The following is an 18,842-nucleotide window of genomic DNA, read 5'->3' as shown; positions in this document are numbered from 1 at the left end:
GACGAAATTCTTCGCAAGAAACCTGGTGGTGATAATGTCATTAGGGAGTATGACAGAACAAAAACGTTGTCAGACGCCACACGGCGGAAAATGGTGAACATTCTAGTAGCTGAGATGGTGGAGAAGCATGGGTGAGTGTCATGAGTGATGAACACATAATCTCCTCTTATGCTATGCATGTATGTAATTAATTAAACAAAATGTTTGTTTCCTCAGAAAAATGCCATCACGCAATATACGAGAAATGTATGCGAGGGGAATTATTGAGCTCTTTCCATACCTGAGGGATCCCCAAACCAAACATGGCTATGTAAGTTGTTTGACATTTGTACACCCCCAACACACACACACACTCGTCCATACATGATACTCACTTGTTGACCCTTCACCTATTTGCAGCTATGAACAGCCTTTTAAACTTTTGTTTCACCGATAGGAACATTACTATGATTCCCAGAGTGGCCATGGTTACCTCAGTTGGCGAATAAAGACAGTCCAGAGAAACAGCTCGGACAGGAAATTAGGAAAAGTCCAGACATTTGATGGAGGTCCAACGGCACAAAGACAAGTTGCAGGCACTTCACAACACTCTGATGAAGACTGCATCAATGCAATCTCCCTGATGAAGCATAGTGCCGATGAAGAAATAGTCAAGCAGAAAATGAAGAGTACCTTTCGGTATCGAAGGAATATGATTGAAGATCCAGACAGATGTGGCGATGTCCTGGCAGAATTCTCACGTTTCAAAGATGTGAAAGGCCTAGTAAGTAATTATTTTCAGGTGGATACATGCATCTATGGTTTAATTTGGGTAACATTGACATTTCACAGTGGCCAAACTTTAAAATACAGTGGACATATTTTGAGAATCAAGTTTGCATTGATAGTTTTATTGTCTCAAAAACAACTCTCTTTTTCCATCCAAGATTGAACAGGACTCTGTGGAGCTGTTTGGAGCTGCAACAAGCAACAAATTTAAGGAGAGATGGCCCACCGCCTTCAAAGACAAAATTATTGCCCAAAGCAAGGGACTACACCGCACAGCTGAGCTCCAAGAACTCATTGATGTTGCTGAATCATCTGACCTTGCCAATAGTGATCATGAAGATAGTGGTAAGGATTTATACTTATATGTATTGTTTAGTCTAAACTGCACCAACATTCTTTGGTTCAACCAGCCTATTGGTCATATTGTTTTGTGTGTGTCTGTTTGTGTTTTAGGATGGGACAGTGACATGTCTGCAATCCTCCTCCTCCTGTATCTATTTCCACCATCAGCACAGGGACGCAAGCGACCTGGCAAAATTTCGGCGGCTCGAGCGGAGAAGCTTCTTGTGGTGTTTCAGAAGGTTAGCCCAACAGTGAATCAATGTTACATCCAGCAGTAAAACTATTGCATTAGAAATCCAGCCTGCACTACAGACATAATTCATTATAATGCTAATATGTTGGTTTTTTCAAAGCTATAGGTCTCTTCTACCAGGCCTACAATCAGCCATATTTAATATTTATTGCACCACCATCACTATCATAGAGCACCTCAGCACATCTATCTATCTATCTATCTCACTCTCACTCTCTCTCTCTCTCTCTCGGAAGCTTAATATACTATTTTACATAGTCTGATCTCATATACAGGATATTTACATTGTACATAGATTATTTAGGATGAGAACTATGTAAATAAATTGTATATTACAGACTGTTCGACTGTACTAAATCAATTATGTATTGAACCATGTAAAATAGTGTTACATTGGATTTTTATGTTTTATGATTATTTATTTGAGATTGTGAGGCTCAGTAATGAGCAGCGCTATGCTTTTCAGGCTGCTCATCAATCAATTAAAACATCCAGATTGACCTGAAATTGAACAAATGTCTTTTGTTTCTGTGTCATCGACAGACAGGAACCAGCATACAACAACACCTTGATTCTATCGAAGAGAGAAGACAGCCATATCTTCTTGCCATCGGTACCAAGAAAAGTCGCATCCATGCCTACTACATCATACTGGACAAGCAAGCCATGGCGTGTCAGGCTGTGAGTGCTGTTGGAGCATTTGATGAACTTTTCAAAGCTCACTTTGTATTTGGCACATCCTACAACAACGCACTGTACAAAATTTACACTTTCATTCAGACCACAATTTTTGAAATAGACATAGGGAAGGTTAGAGAGACTCCTCGGGTCGCTGAACTCAGAGCAAGATTGCTCCACTAAATTAGCTGTTGAGTACTACTAATCTATAAGCTAGGTGGTCTGTAATATGTGGATTCAAAAAACAACTGAAATTTTTTTTAAATGTAACTAAGACTCTAGCAAAGTTGATTATTTGCAGTGGTGTTGACAATGATCTTCCTACGTTTTGTGAAATTAGAGACATTTTTGTACAAGATTAAATGGTTCTTTTAATCTGTGTTGTGTTACAGACATGTTGTTTTGATGAACATTTTCATTCATTTCAAGTCAGTTTCAAAGAGGTTAAGGAATGGAAAATTATCAGAGTAAATGAACTTGTGTACCATAAAACATTCGACTTGCAGATGACATATGGCACACAGGATGATTTCAAATATATTGTGCTGAATTGTGTCTTCATTTAGAAGTCATGTAAACCTCCAATAAAAACTGAAACTGAAATATTGAACACGTGTTTTATTATAATTTGACACTTGCCAGTGAAAAGTGTGACTCAATAAGTGTTATTTTTTACACCTATTGTTGAAAAGTGTGACTCAATAAGTGTTATTTTTTTTACACCTATTGTTGTTAAATATACACTGATGAATTAACACTGGTGTTAGAGTAAACTTGACACTATCGGGAATGGGACCATATGTTATCTTTAACAGTGTTAAAATCAACTCTATAGGAGTCAATTTAACACTATTAAATTTACTGTGTGGGACCCACTGTAGTAGCAATTTCTCCTTCCTCTGAACAAATTGCAAATGCTTTTGAACATGTATCAGTTGCTTTGTCATGTCAGTCAAAATGAACTATACTAATGGATGCTGAATAGTCATTCCCAATAAAACTAATAGTCTTCATTTCATTGCTTGAGTCATTACATATAAAATTGGTGAACTAGTTATCAAATTCTGTCACAATGCTGTAGAATTGCAAAGAGCATGTAAAACTGTGAAACGTACATATTCAGTGTCTTGTACTCACTTACTCCCCTATCTACAGCAATTTGTAACTTTACTGTAGTTTTCAAATGGCTGTACAAGTACTGTATAGTGCTGTCTTGAGCATTTTCAGGTAGTGTCACCGAGTTCTGACCTTTTTTTGCATTGAAAAACACTGAGAGAATAAACTGTCATAATGAAAACATGACAAAGCCATTTGACTATCTTGTTCATAAACGATGGTGTCAAGACTTCTTATTTTGATGACACTGGCAGTCAGCCTGTCGAGGCAGACCCACATTAAAATGTAGGGTCTGGGCACTCACCGTTCGCAGTGCTCAGTCCGAGGGGCGGGATAATGGGTTGTCTTTCAAATTCCCTCTGCACGCAATAGGACAGCGCTGAGTCCCATGCGTTTTCCCACCAGCGGAGCCTAACAACTCTATACACGATTTGATTGGCCTGATAGAAGTTTAATTTTTCGAGCTCACAAGCCAACGGAAAGTTGTTAGACTAGCCCTGGAAGCAAATGTAATTTGCTGCCGCTAGGGTGCGTCTAGATTTCTAGGCTAACTGGCAGTTTCATTGACATAAATACTTGCTTTTGAGGAATGGACTATCCATTTTGAGCAAGTGACGTGCTTTTGCAGGTTATCCACTAGGTTTTGCAGTTTGCACTAATTGTTTTGAGAAATGCACTAACTGCTGTGCAAATGTTAATAGTGATTTTTTATTTTTTATTTAAACCTTTATTTTACTAGGAAGGTCCCATTGAGACACAATGTCTCTTCTGCCAGGGAGTCCTGGTCAAGATGGCAGCAATTTTTTTTTTTTAAAAGACAAAGAAAATACAACATGGGACATGGGTACAGAGCAAAGACATCAACAGCATACCAACACAGGGGACACAGAGTCAGAGACAACAAAGCACACTAACAACAACAGCACAACTAACACAGAGGACACAGAGTCAGAGACAACAAAGCACACTAACAACAACAGCACAACTAACACAGAGGACACAGAGTCAGAGACAACAAAGCACACTAACAACAACAGCACACTTACACAGAGGACACAGAGTCAGAGACAACAAAAACTAAGGTAAGCAAGCTTTAAAATACTTTTAAAAACATTTAAGGAGGGTAAGGAGTCCATGTTAAGTGTGTGTTGTAGCTCATTCCATGCATGTGGTGCAAAGGATGAAAAGGCAGATTTTCCCAATTTAGTTCGGGAAGTTGAAGACTGTAGGAGGAGCTTGTTTGAGGAACGGGTGTTGTATGTAGAAGGACAGCTCACTGCGCCAGTTAGTGTGTGCTTCACCTCACTGTGTGTGTTAGTGTGTTTCACTAATTCAGAGATTGGCATAAATGCAGAGACCAAATTTCCCTCATGGGATCAAAAGAGTATATATACTTACTTACTTAATTATCCATGCTGTTTAGTTTGCCAGCTTTGTCCTTTATAAAAGGTACTAGCAATATAGACATAATTGAGTCAGGTCAGGACATGGCAATCAGAGGGCAAAGCTTATGACTGCCATACAGTACTTCAAATGTTCCACTGTAATAGTATCCATCCCACAAATCTTGGTGCTATCTAGCATCATAATGGCATCATAGACTTTGTCAGACGGGACTACCATGCTGATGTTTTACACTAAACAGTCTTTACTTCACAGACCCACAAAGAAAAACAATACAATACACAAGACAGGCCACTGATACACTCATACATATTCAGACAGAAGCCCTCCTACACCTAACCACATCTACACCCACTAGTCCACCAGTAAGAACACGTTATACAGGCTAGAATAAATGGACAGTACACAAAAGATGCACATGTGACCTTGCACTTAATCTAAGCCTACATCAATACAAAACACACTTGTACATTGGGGTGGGGGGGGCGCAAACTAAAAGAGTAGAAGGAAGAGTAGGTAATAGACCTAAGATGGGCAGGTTATTCCAATCTGAGGGGGCTTTAAATATAAAAGTGTTTGTGTTGCCCACTTTCTCAGATATGCTGGAAACACAAAAGAAAGGATGCTCAGACTATATGATAACCTGTATGGAATTAGATATTGTTAAAGTACTTATCTACTTATCATAGATATTTGAAAATAAACTGCAGCCTGTATGAGATTATCAGTATCAGCATCAGCAAAATGATCATTCCACCAATAAATACCAAGGAAGAATGGTGTCCTCCTGGTACAGGACCGGACATACCAAACAGGTTATGTGAAGTATTGTCTTTCTGTTTGTCTACTTGGTTTTTTTCATAGTGCTAGACACAAGTGTTTCATCAGCTCTTTACATAGAATCATATCAAGTGACCTAGAGGGCTGAAATGTGGTCAGTTCAGAGATGCTTGTTAGCCGGCAGAAATAAAAAACAATATTCTAGGCTCTGTAACTCTGTTCCAGTTCTTCCTAAGAAACTATAGGATCTTAGCTTTCTAAAGATGTCCAGCAGGGGGGGGGGGGGGGACACTCTTGCACTCTACATTTGTGTGGTCCAGGTACCGTTGCATAACAAACAAGACTACTTTTACTTTTATACTTTGTTACTTTTACTTCAGTAAAGAAGTTAAATCAGTACTTCTACTTTCAGTTCAGTGTGAAAAATGTGCATCATGTTTTGTTGTTCAACAGTCTGACTGCTTGAAGGAAGAAGCCCATTCTTGAGGTGCAGGCAGTTATACTGCTGATGGCAGTAAGGAGAAGAGTACATGGGACGGGTGTGTTGACAGCGGCTGTTGTAGATGTCAGAGAGGGAGGGAAGAGAGGCCCCAATGATCTTTTCAGGGGAATGGTAAACAAACTAGTTTCCTCCTTCATATGTATGTCTCAGACTTTGAATTTGAACAAAGACAGACTGTAATGCAAACTACTCCTCTGATCAAGTTATCACTTGTCACTTTAAGTTGGATATCCAGTAAGATGTTGTTGGAGCCTGTTGTGAACGGTCTTTGGCTGCAAGGCCTACCCCAGACAAATCCCATTGTCACCTTCTTCATATGCAATCTCACTTGAAGCAGCCGCTGTAAAACAGGTAACGTAAATTGTAGGGGTGTAGGCCTACCATATTTGTCTCTGGTCTGTACCTTTTTGTAACGTCCCGAAATGAACATGTACACCAACCCACTTCCAGCTTCACGCAGACATTACTTCACCAGAAGTTAAATGGCGCCCGAACTTCAGTACTAGATGGTCCAAGGCGGTCGTATTTGCAGATAAACGTCATTTGTTTGGCTTTTTAATGCTTGGATTTTGTGAAAGTTAGTGAGAAATAGACACTGTACAATCCAAAAAAGCCTTTATTGTAATCCCAAAACACATCTGAAATGATCTAAGTAAATTTCCAAGCCTGTACTTTGGGGCACTCATTGGTAAGCTAGCAAGCTAACTACACTCCACTGTTTTGAAAGGACACATCTCGTGAATCCAACCATCTTTATGACAACCTAAGACTAGCAGCAAAGATTGTCTACTGTAGTTACTACTACACATAAAGTTCAGGGAACGTTCCCTAAAGGTTCGCTGAAGGTTACACAATATCAAACCTTTAGAGGACGTCCTGGAAACATTCTAAAAGGTTTAATTTGTGTAACCTGGTTCCTAGAGTCTGAGGGGTAGGTCTGTCATTGTTATTTAGGGACCGTTCGTTATTTATAAGCGGGATCACCGGAGGGATTTTGAGTGCTTCGATCAAAAGTTACATGACCCTCCCCTGCCTGCAATATAATTTTCAACGACCCTCCAGCAGCATTTTCGAAAATGACATGACCCTCCCCGGCCAATTGTCAATGTCTTCCGCCCACGCTCTTACGCGCTATGAAAACACATCGACATATGCTACCGTCCTAAAATCAACCTCTGCTTTCTGATCTGATGGTGGCCATTTCAGTAGATTTACTCACTAACATTGTTGTGGAAACACAATAAGCATGGAAACTAAATGCACACTTCCTGCAACTGCATTAGCCTACTTGAAAAGTTACTCCTCTAGTAAGTATTCACATGAAATAAAACAATAAAGCATTGAGATCATTCAACAAAGCACACTGGGTAATAACAAATTCAACACATGAACTTGTTGCTATGGACTCGTTTCTAGGCTTCCTCAGTCATTGTAAAGCTGCTGAAGCTGAACATTATCCAAAACTCAATTTCTCAGGGAGCGTCAATTTGGGAGCTTGCTACACTCCTTCATTCTCAAATGACTTGAAAAGGCCGTTTGCACAATTTCACAAATAATCACAGGGACCGAAAAATACCTACAGTAACATGCCAATTTTTTCCGGGTTTATCGTTTTAACGTTTCCCTGCTGTCTTGCCGTTTTAATATTTCCCGTAGAATATCCCATATTACTGTAATACTCCTGCATTCTGGCCTGTCTCTGTGTTGTCCTGTTGTTACCCCTTGCCCTTCCAGTGAAACAGATGTATTCAAATCATCGTTTTGCTTGCTTGAATGCGAACTCAGAGTGATGTTAACCTAGGCCTATTTAAGTTAACGACGTGGTTGTCGTGAGAGCACGATTCATTAGTGCTTGCAGTGTTCGGCCGTAGGCTATGCCTACGTGCGCACCTGCCAGGCTACTCAGCTAGACAAAGAATTCCCCCTGTATATTCACTCCAAGTTGGCCTACCATAACTTACCAACTACACTGTAGACCATAAACTGGCTATTTATATGACCAAATGTATTTGTTCAACTTTATGAAGCAGAATTACGCACTGCTACTTGGAACGTAACACCTTTTTGTTGGCAGGAGAGAGAATGACAGCGATTAACAAATTGCACTTGTTGCTGGTTACCAATAAATACTATATATTTTTTTGCAAACAACAAAAACAGAAAGTATGGAGACAGCAAAGCTAGAGATGGGCAGGAACAAGGTCAATTGGTAGAAATGCTTGTCAAAACGTTGGAGCTGGATGTGTGGATGAATGAAGCACAAGTAGCATATGCTTTATGTTAAGCATGCACACTGTTTAAAGTTAGGCTACACGGTAAACTACAAGTAAACCAAAGTTAAATTTAGCTTTTTTAGGGCTGAATAAAGTTGACCAAATGGATATAGGCTGTTAGGCCTGAATAAAGTAGGCTACTTTGTTGCTCCAACCCTTCCAACGTTAATGGGGACGAATGTTGACATTTTCCGTATTTTGCGTGAGAAACCCGGGAAATCTCCCTTATTTTCATTGTTCAATGTTGACAGAGCTATGGAACGAAAGAGAACGTTATATGGCGACAGAAATCAACAATCAAACAAGCCACTTTGATTTTTTGCTGTTTTCATTAATACAAAAGATGGGTGACCCTCCCTCCTAGACAAAAAAAAGTTAGGTGACCCTCCCCTCAACAAAGAAAAAAAAGACATGACCCTCCCCTATTTTCCTCCGGTGACCCCGTTTATAAATAACGAACGGTCCCTTAGCTTTGTTTGCTTCCCAGCTTGCCGTGTCTTGCCCACCCAAACAAAATCAAGAAGGTTTTTTTTTTCAGTTTTGCAACTGCACATTGTGCAGTCTCAAACTCAGCTTGGATATAGATGAGTTGGTATTGAGTGTAATGGGAGCTAGCTGGTACATACTCTAGCTGTGCAGTAGGCTTATGTAGGTAAGTTAGGTGACCCCCCTTCCGATGCCTTAAACGTTTTCAAAATAAACTACAAAATAGGCTACATAGCCACACCATGTATCAAAACAAACTGAATATGTATTTTGAAAGTACTAAACATACTCTTTAAGAGGAGCATGATATCACTTTGCAAACCTTCCATATCTACTGTATCTATTTAAAGGAACCATATGTAAGATTGTGGCCAAAACTGGTACTGCAATCACTTTCAAATTACTGTAGAACGGTGTATGCCCTCCCCCTCCCCCCTGACTCGAGGTTGCCAACCCGGATGCCGAAACACTACTGACTTTGTGATTAGTAGATAGGTGGAGGGTGGCGCATCAGGCCAAAACACAACATGACATGACAAAACACAACATCAACATCAGTTGAGGGCTGCAACTTCACTTTTTAAATGACAATATCCTGGCCGGACTACTGTTGTCAGTGATATAAGTATTTGAAATTAACATGATTTCTTAATGTCTAGTGAAATATCAGGGCCATTTTATGATTAATTGAAATACATTTCTTACATATGGTTCCTTTAATATATTCCTTCATCAGTACACTGACTGTTGATTAAGTGGACAGTGTTTGAGAGCAACAGCTTTTCTCTGCCTATGAGACGTGCCATAACCTGCAACCATTCAACAGATCAATATGCTGACCTGCCTTTTACATCTCATAGCCTAAATACTGTATCAGAGATGCACTCAAAAAGTCACAACTGAACTTGTCAAGCGGTACAAAGTGGAGACAAGTCTCTGACATTGTCAATGCACGCCCAGATTGAGCAATGTTGCAGGGCAACCGCATTAAACAATTCCATGTGTTCCGATTAGATGATAGATAGATTCTCAAGAAACTGATCATTAGGCGGGGATCACACTGGCCAGCGGTGTTTCTTGGTGTTTTATGCCCCCAACGTTGTCTTCAAGGCAGCCCTGCCTGGAAGGCGCTATGGTTAGGCATGGGTTAAGGTTAGGGTTAGGTTAAGGATAAGGTGCCTTTAAGTCGACGGCAGCAGCGCTGCCTGGAAGATGACATTGGGGGCATAAAACACCATCGATCGCTAGTGTTGAACAAGCTGAGCGTTGAACAAACTGAGCGTTGAACTGGGCTCTACTTTCAAAGCGCAACGCCAGCCTATTGAATTGTCAGTTTAGGCAAACCGTTACTTAGGAACGAGATAGAACAATATAGATTATCCTATTTGCCTTTTAAACTCCTAGAAAGAGTGAACCGCTCTAAAGACTGACGGCGCTCTGAACTTTCCTGCCAGTACTGGTTTATGACGTCAGCCGCTACATCTCGATTCGCCTTATTCACCCGGTGGCAAGAACGAGGCTACAAGGTACAGTTTCCATCACACTTCAGTCCAGCGGATGGTATAGTGCACTCAAGTTGCAAACTACCAAAAGGAAAAACTTCACAGAAAAAGAAGGGTTCACTGGCCTGTCCTATGAGCCAGAGTAACCTTCTTTTTCTTCTTCAGTGACTTTTTTATGGCAGTTTGCTAAGAGAGTGCCTTACCACCATATGCTGAACTGAAGTGTGATGGCAAGTGCACCCTGTAGCCTCATTTTGGCCGCCGGGTGAATAAGACAAATAGGCTACAAAACCTTTCACTTTTGCATACAGACGAAATAAGACGTACAAGCTGGATGTCATAAATAATAATTAATTGTATTACAATTTGATAGGCAAATCAATTCTACAGTCCATGTTTTCAATCACAATTAATTGTATTATTCTATAAAATCTATTTTTAGTAGGGCTGTCAAAATAACACGTTAATTTTAAATGTAATAAAAAATGTAACGCTGATTAATCGCATTTCATAGTGACATATTTGACCCAATGCAGTCTGGCTATCGTGACTGAAGGAGGCAGACGTGAAAGTACTGCTTTGAATGAAACATTTAGCCTAGGCCTACGTAAGAACGCCCAGACCAATACTGTTGACAGGAGCATCAATTTACTATTTCCACAGTAAGGAATTTCTGTTGCCTACCATAGGAGTCTGAAATAGCACCTCAATGCATAACAATCCAGAGTTAGGCCTACGAGTTGCACACCTCTTGATGATAATAATGCTAGGCGCCAGCCTTGTCAAAGTTACGTTTGCTAACGTTTTGCTGAGCCTACTCTATGACTGACTAACTAACCAACAAACTCCCTTAATAAATTGACTACATTTGTTGCACTTGAAACAAAATGTCTTCAAAAGTATGTAGAAGGTGGTTACATTTGTTTCCATTCCAATAACTTCCGTTTGCACTTATAGCTATGCTGCTTTAATTTCTTCGTTCCTATTTATTCATTACAGTGTGGTATTCTTTCTGCTGGGCCTTAGGCCTGATGCACCTCCAACGGTGCCTGTGGTGGACTGTGCATGGCAGGGGTCCTCCACTTTCCCTGAGGCAGGCCTAACCCTGACCGCATACCACACGGTTTTGCTGCAGGGTCTTCAGATGGGGACCACCGCTCATTGACGTTTTGCCCCTTAACCCAGAACATCTCCTGGTAGTGGGGCAGTGAACAGGGACGTCTCCCTGACACCCCCTGCAGCAAAACCTAATTGGATGTTACTCCCCAAGCCTTGTCTCGTCGTTTCAGCCAGAGCCAGTGGCTTGCTTTCTCCGCTTCCTCAGAGAGCTCTTTGGTGGATCTGCTCAGTGTGGCTCCACGTAGTCCCAGGTCCTTGAGCAGGCGTGATGTAGATCTGCCCACAAAGCCTCTGGCTCCCACCTCCACCGGGTACAGCCTCACACTCCATCCACTTTCTCTGCACTCCGCGACCAGGTCAGCATACTTTGCCTTTATTCTCTCATATACGACTTCCAGTCCCTCCTCCCATGGCACTGTCAGCTCGATCAGTATTGCTTACCTCACCGCTGCAGACCACAGCACCACGTCTGGTCTTAAGGTGGTGCTGTTTATCTCCTGTGGGAACTGGAGCTGCCTTCCCATGTCTACCTCCATCTTCCACACCGCCCCTGGTGTTAATAGCTTGGCGAGTGGTCTCCTGTTGGTATGCACTGTGGGTTCCCTCTGCCTGAGGAAGTGGATACTGCGTCGGTTCTCTGATGGACTCTGGTTGTTTGCCTCCTGCCGACTTTTCTCCAGCACCTCTGCCAGCTTCCTAAGCACTTGGTCGTGCCGCCATCTAAGCCGGCCATGTGTCAGTGCTGTTTTGCAGCCCGACAGAACATGCTGGAGTGAGGCATTGATGGTCCCACAGAGGTCACAGGATTGCTCTGTTCCAAGCCATTGGTGGAGGTTTTTAGGGCTCGGGAGGGTGTCGTATGTTGCCCTAATGAGGAAACTGAGCCGAGCCTGTGGCAGTTTCCAGAACTCTGCCCAGCTGATAGCTCGGTTCGCGACACCCTCCCAAGTTGTCCACCGCCCCTGCTGCCCCTGTGCCAGGGACCTCACTCTGAGCTCCTCCTGCTCAATCCTGGTGACCTCTGCAACAACGAGGTCCTTCCTCTCCTTCCTGCTTGCCTTGGACCATAGGATGGGTGGCTCGCTCCATCCAAGGCCTGCCCGCCCTGTCTGGACCATGCCCATGACTTCCAATCACCTTCTGCACCTCCTCCTTGGCCCTCCATTTCCTTCCAATCTCAACTCTGGCATTTGCCTCAGCCACTGCCCTGTCGGAGGAGTCCCTTAACTCCATCACCAGCCTTGCCTTCTCCTGCCTGTAGCCCAGGGTGATGGATTTCAGGGGTAACTGGAGTGAGTTCAGGATAAAGTGTTCCCAGGCTTCGGATGGGCTGATCCACGATACGGGGGATGTCTTCCCCGCTGATGGTGAAGGTGACTCTATAATTTTTCTTCCCCTTTCGCAACGAGAGGCTTCTTGACTTCTGCGGCTTGAACTTCATCCTGGCCCAGGGGATCAGCTCATCCAGCCTCTTAAGCAGCCTAGATGTGCATGGGGCGGTTTGTAGTAGGCAGGTGATGTCATCCATATAGGGGTCATCCCTATGTTCCCCAGGTCCTATGTTCCCCGGGTCCTATGTTCCCCGCTCGGGGTTAGGGTTAGGCTTATGGTTATGGTTTTAAAAAAGGGTCCTATGTTCCCCGGTCTCATACAAAGCGGGGAACATAGGACCCGGGGAACATAGGTACGCTCCCTCCATATATAGGGTTGGGTATCGTTTGGGTTTTATCCAATACCTGTGCTAAATCGATACTTTTCAAAGTCAAAGTCTGCTTTATTGTCCATTTCTTCACATGTCAAGACGTACAAAGAGATCGAAATTACGTTTCCCACTATCCCACGGTGGAGACAAGACATATTTTACCAATTAAGTCCACAGACAAACATAACATTCAAATAAACAATATAAAAAGTAAATCAGAAGGCACATACAATGAAGAAATAAGAGCAGAAAAATTTGGGTTGAAATTGTGCAATTGTGCATACAGCAGACAGTCAATATAATAGTGCAAAAGTCAGGCCAATAAATGGCTGAGGTAGTTCTGTTTGACCTAAGTATGCAAGTGGCATAGTGGTGCAAGTTATGTAAGAGCAGCAGAAGTGTGTTCAGAAGTGTTTTCAGGACAGCAACAACAAGTTGCAAAGTGTGCAAGTGTATAAGTGGAGTAGTGCAAGTGGAGTAGTGCAAGGCAGTCATTGTGGGTCCAAAGTCCAGGATGGTATGTAGCTGAGGGTGGAGGGGGGAGAGAGTTCAGCATCCTAACAGCCTGGTGTATGAAGCTGTTGGTGAGTCTGGTGGTGCGGGAGCGCAGGCTTCTGTACCTCTTCCCAGAGGGCAGTAGATAAAACAAATTGTGAGTGGGGTGACTTTTGTTGGTGATGGTGATGGTGAATTGTGGTCGCCTTGCGGGTGAGGTGGGTGGTGTAAATGTCCTTCAGGGAGGGGAGTGAAGCACCAATAATCCTTCCAGCTGTGTTCACTATGCGCTGCAGGGCTTTCCTGTTGTATTCAGTGCAGCTTCCGCCCCACACAGCGATACAGCTGGAGAGGATGCTCTCAATGGTGCCTTGGTAGAATGTGGTCATGATGGCTGGTGGAGCACTTGCTCGCCTGAGTTTCCGCAGGAAGTAGAGGCGGCGCTGAGCTTTCTTCGCCAGTGATGCAGTGTTGGTGGTCCAGGAGAGGTCTTCACTGATGTGCACCCCCAGGAATTTGGTGCTGCTCACTCTCTCCACCACAGCACCATCGATGGTCAGTGGCAGGTGTTGGGTGTGACCTCTCCGGAAGTCAACAACAATCTCCTTGGTCTTGCTGATGTTCAGCAGGAGGTTGTTGTCCCTGAACCACGTGGTCAGAAGGTCGACCTCCAACCTGTATTGAGTCTCGTCGCCCCTAAGTCCCAGTTTGTCAAGTTTGCAGATGAGTTGTTGTGGTATTATGGTGTTGAATGCAGAACTGAAGTCTATAAACAGCAATCTCACATATGAGTGTCTTTTTTCCAGGTGGGTGAGGGCTGGGTGGAGGGCAGAGCAGATTGCATCCTCTGTGGACCATTTGGCTAGGTATGCAAACTGGAAGGGGTCCAGGGTGGGGGAGAATGGATTTGATGTGTGACATGACAAGCCGCTCAAAGCACTTCATGATGATGGGTGTCAGTGCCACGGGGCGGTAATCATTGAAGCAGGATGGAGCAGTTTTCTTCGGCACAGGTATGATGGTGGCAGCTTTGAAACATGATGGGACGATGGCTTGCTTCAGGGAAGTGTTAAAGATGTCTGTGAAGACATCCTTAAGCTCCTCAGCGCAGTCCTTCAGCGCACGACCTGGGATGTTGTCTGGGCCTGCTGCCTTACGGGTGTTGATAGCAGCAAGTGTCCTCTTCACGCTGTCGGCAGAGAGGCACAGGGGCTGCTCGTGTGGAGGGGGAGGGGTCTTCTGTGGGCAAGTGCTGTTTTGTGCTTCAAAGCGAGCAAAGAAGCGGTTCAGATTGTTGAGCAGAGGGATGTTGCTCTCACAGCTCTGTGGCGCGGGCTTGTAGTCCGTGATGGCCTGCCATAGGCTTTGTGCGTTCCTGCTGTCTTTGAAGTGGGTGGTTATCTTGTGAGTGTATTCCTTTTTTGCTTCCTTGATGCCACCGGACAGGTTGGCTCTCGCTGTTCTCATGCCAGCTTCATCCCCAGCTCTGTAGGCTTTGTCTCTGGCCCTCAGCAGCCTGAGGACATCCCCTGTCAGCCATGGCTTCCAGTTAGCCCGAGTAATGATGTCTTTTGTGTGGGTCACATCATCGATGCACTTGGTGATGTAAGAGGTTACAGTGTCTGTATACTCCTCTATGTCTGTCTGGTTGTTGTAAGTGGCTGCCTGCTTAAACATTTCCCAGTCTGTTGTTTCAAAGCAGTCTTGAAGAGCATCAGAGGCTCCCTCAGGCCACACTTTTACCTGCTTACGAACCGGTTTGTTTGCTTTTACTCTTTGTCTGTATGCGGGCATTAGCATAACAGTGATATGGTCAGAAAGTCCAATGTGGGGGAGGGGGTGGCTTTGTATGCTCCTTTGTGTGTAGTGTAGACCAGGTCCAGGATGTTGTCTCCTCTTGTTGGAAAATCAACATGCTGGTGTAGCTTTGGAAGAACAGTTTTAAGATCTGCATGGTTAAAATCTCCAGCGAAGATGGTGAAACCGTCTGGGTGTGCCGTCTGTTGTTCACTGACAGCCTGGTACAGTTCACTAAGAGCCGTGTTCCTATCGCTGTTATTGTTGGTAGGCGGGATGTATACTGCGACAAGCAGAATCGCAGTAATTTCCCTTGGCAGGTAAAAAGGACGGCACTTTATGATCATAAACTCCGCCAGTGGTGAGCAGTGTTTGCATACTACTACAGTGTCCCGGACTCCCGGCACCATTCGTCACGGATGTAAACACAGATTCCTCCTCCTCATGTTTTTCCTCCCTTTACAATGGCCCTGTCTGCTCGATAGCATGCTAGCTGCTCCAGTTGCAGTGGCGGAACAAGTCAGAGCCGGGCCGGGGGTGGGGCACATGACCGGGCCCTTTATTAAACTCATCATAACATAAATTTACAACATACACATGCCCGCAAAGGCCACGGAGAGCAACTATGTAATTTTGAAGTCCATCGAACGTACATGAAGTGTAGGCCTAACCAATACAACAACAACAAAAACATTAGGCTACATGACCCCTAATAATAAAACAACAATAATACGCAGCACTATTTGAAGGGCATACGACGAGCCTTGCGCTCCGCGAACTCGTCCACGATGCTCTGTATGTCCATTTTCTTTGCTCTCTCATTCTCTATGGACAACATGGCAAGTCCACTCAGTCTCTCCTGTCCCACTGTGCTCCTCAAGTGGTTTTTAATGATCTTTAGCTTGGAGAATGAGCGCTCAGAGGTTGCAACGGTGACAGGAGTCAAAAATAAAATTAGGGCGGTGCAAATCTCACTGAATGCAGAAGTTACTGCTGGGTGGTTGCTCAAGCCCCAAATCTCTTTTCAAAAGGCTCAAGCCCCGAATCTCTTTTTTTGTATGTGTTTTCAATTTCCAACGATTCTAACATTTTAACAGTAACTATGGCTATGCGCTAACACCAGTCAGCTGAGTTTAATCAGAGTCCTTTTAGGCAAGTCCCTCCACTCAGCGGCCATATGGCAACGCTTTTTGGGCACTCGTCGGGCATCCATTTCGGCAGAAATGCGCGTGCGCAAGGCTTCACGACACCAATCTTGCTCCAGCGGCGAGATCACAACACATGATTGGCACGATGTTTTCACAACACACCATATGATTGGCTCAATGTATTCACATCACACCACATGATTGGCTCAATGTATTCACATGTCGACATTTTGCCGAGGAAGGGGTGTGATATTATATACGTAGTAACTAGCCCCATATACGTAGTAACTAGCCCCATGCATTTCTATAGAGGATTTTTTGAGTGCTGTGTCTCCTCATTAGAAAGTCTCTGGTTTAATTAGCGATAACGTACGGAGAGGGTTTCGTAGCCTCTTTGACAGCTCAGTGACATCAGGTATGTTTTAGCCAGCTAACTTTTAACATGATCTATATATTCATTGTGATGCTATATGGGCCTCATGCACATGAAAGATTAATATCATGCCATTATGTTGTTTAGAACACACCGTGAAATAAAGTTTTCACCTTACAACTTTGCTGATAACATTTCAAATAATTGCCTGTTAGCGCATTAGCAAGGATATTGTGTAACGTAGGCCTATAGGCTACTGTTGATGTTATTTCATAGCCTTTTATGTGTAGTTAGGCCCACTGCTAGATTTTGACTGGAGCTCGCAATATCGCTTTAAAGTAAGCTACTTGGGCTCATGCAAGCTGTCAAACACTGTCCACTCGCCTAGTGGTGCACCCCTCTGGTTTATACATCCAGCGTTTATGTTAGCTAACTGTATCTGGATGTGTTGCTATCAGAGCAAGACGTTAGAGAGGGCGCATGACATGCAGTGAAGCCTCGTATATATATATATATATATATATATATATATATATATAAAAAAACGCTATTTAAGCATCGAAATGATTCGGTCCCCAACCCTATCCATATAGCCCCATATTACGGGAGCCGCTGGCCTGCAGGCAGCCGAACCCCACCCACCACCTGCCTTCACCCGATCAGGGGCTCTTTTCTAGAAAGCGTCGTTTGCTAACTTGCGTCGCAACCTTGGTAGTTCGCTCCATCGTTCTTGGATTTGGTGTTTCTAGAAAAGGAACTCTCAATCGCAAACAAAGACGCAAAGTTTGGTCGTTTGAACTACTGCCCCTAGGCAGTCGCACTTTTGTCATTCCTTGGTAGTTCCTGTTGGTGTCCGGAGCGCCTAACCAAAAATCACAACCGCCTAACCAAAAATTGCGAAATGGATGTTTATCTCCTGATTCAATGATTGATCTATCCCATACCTGTCCACATTTAGCTTTCCAAAAACGGGAGATTTTTTTTCGGGGGGGGGTGTAAGTGTTTATACCGGATCTGTGTTTGCATATTTAATACGTTTCATACACGTGTTTCAACACTGCATTTCGGTCAGCCTACTTCCAAAACTCCAAAGCTGCTTGCTGTCAGATTTGGTTCCGAGGGAACAAGTTCAGTGTATCAACAACACTCAATAACAGTTTATGTGATGTGTTCAATTAACTGCTACTGTTTCCACCAATGATATGTATAGCTGCTAGCCTGGGTGTTCCCATGCTGCCTTGCGCACGATTTGATTCACGCTGCTAAGGCAGCCTGGAAACTACCTCCCTAATTTTTGCCTCAGATAGGGAACCAATCACAGAACAGGGGGGAAAGCAAGACGATGATGAGCTATGCACAGACGCATTTGATAGACATCCGGGGCACCCAATAAACGGATCTGGGAATTTTTTTTTCAAATACGAGAAAATTAACGTTTGGTTCCCAGACCACGTCTCATTGAGAAGTGGTGGCGCTAGCCAGGCTATATCGCTGCATCATCAACAACGTTGTTGGAACTACAGTGCGGAGCGTCGGAGGTAGCGAATTGCGACACAGGTACGATGCTTTCTGGAAACAGGTGTAACAATGTCGTTGTTTGGTCGCAAGTTGCGTCGTACCATGGTGGTTGAGCAACGTCGTTGCTAACTTTTCTAGAAACGACCCCCAGGATAGAGGTGGGTCGGTCGCAAACGAACTAGTTCGTATGAACGGGTCTTTAAAATGAACGACCTGAACTGGTTCGCCTTTCCAGTTCTTGTTCGTTCTTTCGTTCGTCGCTGAATCACCCTGACCTATTGCTGCTGTGAATGCCTATGGCCCAGCATCCTAAGGTGAGAGCCAAACCAATCGTATGCTGTTGTCTGTATTGTTTCTAAAACGTTCTCATCGAATTAGCCAATGAGGGGCATGAAAGCATAGCAACCGTTTCCATGAAAAAAAAAAACAAATGGGCTAGTGAGACTAGTGGGAGAGCATACGATAAAAAATAACGATAATGGTTTACATTAACAATTCCATTTTGCATTTCAATATTGGCATTTACATTTAAGTATCTGTCTAATGGTAAATGCATGCTGTCTTTGCATTTTCTGTGTCATACCAG

General features: G+C 43.6%; 1 protein-coding gene across 1 annotated transcript; it reads left to right on the top strand.

The window, feature by feature from the left end:
* LOC143109653 (uncharacterized) lies at nt 1–2,667 on the top strand. The gene is made up of 6 exons (XM_076272437.1): nt 1–131; nt 217–310; nt 437–763; nt 927–1,113; nt 1,222–1,349; nt 1,907–2,667. The coding sequence occupies exons 1-6, from the start codon at nt 91–93 to the stop codon at nt 2,222–2,224; spliced, it is 1,095 nt and encodes a 364-aa protein (XP_076128552.1). The 5' UTR covers nt 1–90; the 3' UTR covers nt 2,225–2,667.
* Nucleotides 2,668–18,842: the final 16,175 nt, after the last annotated feature.

Source organism: Alosa pseudoharengus, unplaced genomic scaffold (genome assembly GCF_046254945.1).
Source record: "Alosa pseudoharengus isolate Yale_2024_CS ecotype anadromous, Long Island Sound unplaced genomic scaffold, YU_APseudo_1.1 YU_APseudo_1.1_scf_7, whole genome shotgun sequence".
NCBI lineage: Eukaryota > Metazoa > Chordata > Actinopteri > Clupeiformes > Clupeidae > Alosa > Alosa pseudoharengus.
Note: the sequence above shows the minus strand (reverse complement) of the source record. Positions and strands in the feature narration are given on the sequence as shown.

Excerpts from the sequence above, each read along its gene's own strand:
- LOC143109653 (XM_076272437.1), top strand. The coding sequence starts at position 91 with ATGGTGAACATTCTAGTAGCTGAGATGGTGGAGAAGCATGG. Across the intron at positions 132-216 it reads GAGATGGTGGAGAAGCATGG|AAAAATGCCATCACGCAATA; the intron begins GTGAGTGTCATG and ends TTGTTTCCTCAG. Across the intron at positions 1,114-1,221 it reads TAGTGATCATGAAGATAGTG|GATGGGACAGTGACATGTCT; the intron begins GTAAGGATTTAT and ends TTTGTGTTTTAG.